Raw genomic sequence first — 4,075 nt, 5'->3', positions numbered from 1 at the left:
TTTTTCTTTTTGTTTTCATTTTTCCTTATTTAAATAATTCAGGATTTAGAAATATTTCCAAATTAAAAAATATTAGATTCGAAAAGTTCGTGGAGCCAAAAAATGTCCCAGAATACAAATAATATTCACGAATTTGAAAAATGTTCCTGATTTCAAAAAATGCGAGTGAATTTGGATATTGATGATAGTTTTCTGAATTTGATGAACATCTTTAACAATTATGGCGAACAAAATTTGAATAGGATCCACATTTTTTTGAGTTAGATGAACAATGTTTTTTGAAAAAATTGATGAACAAATTTTGAATTCCATGATCAAAATTTGAATTTGATAAACATTTTTAGAAATTGATGAATATTTTTCGAAAATGATGAACTAATTGTGAATATGATGAACATATTTTGAATTTTTATGAAAGTTTTTTAAATACAATGAACAAAAAAATGAATTCGATGAACATTCTTTGAATAGGACGAACAAAAAAATGTTCACGAATTTGAAAATAAAATTCGCAAAAACATGTGAAGAAATTAAAGAAAAGAAAAAGGGAAAAAGTAAAATAAAAAACTAAAAAAGAAAAGAAGGAATAAACTATAAAAAAGGTAAAATGGGCCGGCCCATACGACATCCAGAGCTAAAGCACGTGATTCAGTCCACGAAAGTCCACTTCCTCTCCAATCCGACCCACCAGAGCCCAACGGAAAGCTTTCCCTACCTCATCCTCTCGTCATCGTCATCCCCTTCCTTCCTCCTCGCAAAACCAAACCGGAAGCAAACGACAACACGCGAGAAGAAAGGAGAGGACGATGGTGAGGAAGAGGAAGGAGCTGCTGTCGTCGGCGCCATGGCGGACGGGGGAGGCGGAGGAGGACGACGAGGCGTCCAGGATGAGCCGCGAGGGGAAGGTCACCGTCACCAGCAACCCCGGGGAGACGCCCACCATGAACATGCCACGCAGCAAGCGCCCGGACCTCGACCTCGCCGTCGACGACTTCGAGGAGGACGAGATCGACCCCGAGCTGCGCTACTCCTTCCAGCGCAACAGCAGGGTATGGCCCGCCCGCGCCACACACCAATCTCTTCCCTCCCCCTATGCCTCTTCCTTGTTTATTGGTGTTGGGCGATTCGCTCTAGGTGTTCGACGAATTGTGAACTCTCAGAGGCTGCAGTTGTAACAGAAGGAATTTCCTCAGGATTAATTAACAAGTTTAGGGTTCAATCAACTGGTAATGGACCTAATGGTAGTAAAACTGAAACAATAGATTTAGTTTTTTTGGATAGAGGCACTGCAAAACCATCTGAACATTGTTGGCCAAAATTCACAAGATTGCACTTCACCTTTGACTGTCATAACCCTAACCATAATAATTAAGACAAAGGATCAATAGCAACACAATTTTGTAAATTGGATTAAATGAAATAAACAGCCCCACAATTGGCAACTCTTGGTTTCTCTCATATAATGGTTTCCATCTTAATTCAGGTGACCATATTATTTACTCAAGATATCGACAAAAATACTTTTAGTTCATGTAAATAATTTGCCACTGACAAGCACAGTTGTGTAAATGGAAGGCCATGTCCAAGTATCATCTACCCTGCACGGCTTTTATCACAGTTTTTCTTGACTCTTTGCTAACTTGTTCATCATAGTAGTCCTACACATAGAAACAGGGATCATGGGTCGACGCCACATCCCTTGACCTGTGATCGATCACCCCAGTCAAGGGTTAGTGTCGAGTAAGTAGGGATCACCATGGGTTGACGGACTTAACACAGCCCAAAACAGTTGCTCTCGATCCCAAATGAGAACTTGCACTATGCAGTCGTCGTTGTGTGTCACTTGGCGCTCCTCATCCTGCTATTACCATGGTGGCACCATGACCGCTCTTGGATGTTGCCCGCCCCTTTCCTGCGCTGAGCGTACCTGTGGTTGCCTTTGATTCTTTGTCAGACAACTACAGCGGTGCTTCAATCTATCGCTGGTGGATGGAGGGGTCAGAAGTGACAGCAGGATGGGTGTTGGTGGGAGCTGAAAGACTGATGGTTAGAATATAACTAACACATGGTGTTCAGGACTTGGTGGTTGAGGGTAAGATGCTAGGGCTGGAGTACGTGAAAATAAGAGAGATGTGTGTGCTGTGCTAGGCCAACCTTTTCCATTTGTTTTACGATTTAGACATTTGATCTTCTATACTTGTTTGCTATATCAAAACTTTTAGCCTCTAAAAATTGGCGTGAGTGAAAAAAAAATGGTACTAGTGATCTCAGTGAAAAAAACTATGTCCTACCATGGCCGTCGACCTGGAATTGTTTGGTTTGTGACCCATCCTCCCAAAGAGGTATACCCCTTGTTGCACCTCAATCCAGAGAGGGGTTGCAAACAGGCGATCCTGATATTGTGCATAAGAACTATCACAGAGATCACCCGCAAAAAAAAAAACACTATCACAGAGATATTGACTTCTTATTTGGTAAAAGATAGATATTGTCATTGTGTGTGATTCCTAATACTTCATTCACTTTGTGTGGTCCTAATGTTTCATTCACTTTGAAGTTTATGTAGATGTCTAGACGAATAAGCAAATCAACAAATCCCACCTATCGAGGATAACTGATTTTGAAATGAAGGCATCTTGTACTTACTTTTGTTCGTTGTTGGTTAATTGTCTGATAAGAAGCCCTTTGTTTTGCAGTTTCTGCGGAGAGTTTTCACGGTGGATACACTTGTCAAGCCTCTTCCTCCTGTGATGGCATACAGTGTCTCCCGTAATGTGAACTTTTTCTTCAAGATCTTCACACAGTTCTGGGGTGAGCTCAGTCAATGGCAAGATAGTATTGTATTAACCTGGTTTACACTGATCCTATTCGTTGTTCTGTAGAACGCAATTTAGCATTTCCTCCTAGTGAATAAACTAACTACTCACTGTTATTGATTTCAAGCCACTACATCATCTATTATAGATGTTATTGATATCCTATTCATGTACCAAGAATAAAACCGACTAAATAACATTCTTCTCAAATGCGTCGTGTCACTGATAGCTGATCCGTATTGTGTTAATCTAAATATGTGCCAGATGCCCAGATATCAAGATAACTTTATCTATTTAGTTCACTTATGTAACGTGCCCCTCGTTGTTTTTTCAATTACGACACAATTGCTTATTTCTGCTTTGACTGCATCTCTTGCAGATGAAGAAGGAATTGCCAATGCACAGAGATCCCTTGGACTGGGAAGTGAGGATAGCTCCCGGCGGTTTCGCTGATTACGGACGTGCCATGGAACAAGTTGCTGTGCTAGGCTGTGGAGGACCTATTTATGATTCAGAATACGGGTGTGGTCTGGCTAGTTTTCAGGACTTGTTTATGCTTTACAAGACGGGTGTGGTCTGTCTAATTTTGAAGTTTCATGCATTTTCCACTAGTAAAAATGGTTGCATTATATGCAGAGCTTTGTACTCAGAAAAGTCGTTTGTTTTCGTTTAAATTTGAAAAGATAAAAAGTCAGTGCATGTGCCCAAGTTCCCATATTTTGAAACAGCTTATGGCCCTTCATTGGATGTCATGTTTGCATCCATATCCTCGTTACGCTTAGCTACACCAATCATTGAAGATTCATTTGTCACTCGAGAAAATAGAACTGATGTTCTTGGTAAAAAATAAAGAGGAATAGAAACCGGCGGGAATCGAAGGACACATCCCTGTTTATAAGGGGAAATGGCTACTGTTTAACATGTTTGTTTTTCTCAGTCAAACAAAACAAATAGGACCATATCTTCCTCCTTTTTCCTCTTATAACTCTTCCTATGGCAGAAAGCAAATCAACATTTGTTGGACCAGCAAGGCTCCCTAACTAGAAACCATAAACTATGCATCTCTAGGGGGATTGATTTCTGCATGCATAGCCAGGCATTTCTCCTTTGTTCTAACAGACACTGCAACTTGCCAAGCTCTGCATTGGCTGCTTTTGGTGTTCCTAGATTCAGAGCCAAAGGCAGGCAGGCAGGCAGTGGTCCTGGATAGTAGTTTGCTCTCCTCTGCCTTGTGCATTTGCATCATACAAAAGTGGGCT

At 40.8% G+C, this 4,075-nt stretch overlaps 1 protein-coding gene across 1 annotated transcript; it reads left to right on the top strand.

The window, feature by feature from the left end:
- The first annotated feature begins 715 nt into the window (after positions 1 to 715).
- Positions 716 to 3,533, top strand: LOC119338295. Its single transcript, XM_037610587.1, has 3 exons — positions 716 to 1,049; positions 2,697 to 2,811; positions 3,196 to 3,533. Exons 1-3 carry the CDS (start codon positions 807 to 809, stop codon positions 3,267 to 3,269), a joined length of 432 nt encoding a protein of 143 aa, XP_037466484.1. The 5' UTR covers positions 716 to 806; the 3' UTR covers positions 3,270 to 3,533.
- Positions 3,534 to 4,075: the final 542 nt, after the last annotated feature.

This window comes from Triticum dicoccoides, chromosome 7B (genome assembly GCF_002162155.2).
Source record: "Triticum dicoccoides isolate Atlit2015 ecotype Zavitan chromosome 7B, WEW_v2.0, whole genome shotgun sequence".
In the NCBI taxonomy this organism is placed as follows: Eukaryota; Viridiplantae; Streptophyta; class Magnoliopsida; order Poales; family Poaceae; genus Triticum; species Triticum dicoccoides.
The sequence above is the reverse complement of the archived record's forward strand: the minus strand, read 5'-3'. Positions and strand labels throughout refer to the sequence as shown.

Bases quoted from the DNA above. Each gene is read 5' to 3' on its own strand.
- LOC119338295 (XM_037610587.1), top strand. From the start codon at position 807: ATGGTGAGGAAGAGGAAGGAGCTGCTGTCGTCGGCGCCATGGCGGACG. The intron at 1,050-2,696 runs GTATGGCCCGCC...TTTGTTTTGCAG, and splicing joins CCTTCCAGCGCAACAGCAGG to TTTCTGCGGAGAGTTTTCAC. The intron at 2,812-3,195 runs GTGAGCTCAGTC...CATCTCTTGCAG, and splicing joins GATCTTCACACAGTTCTGGG to ATGAAGAAGGAATTGCCAAT.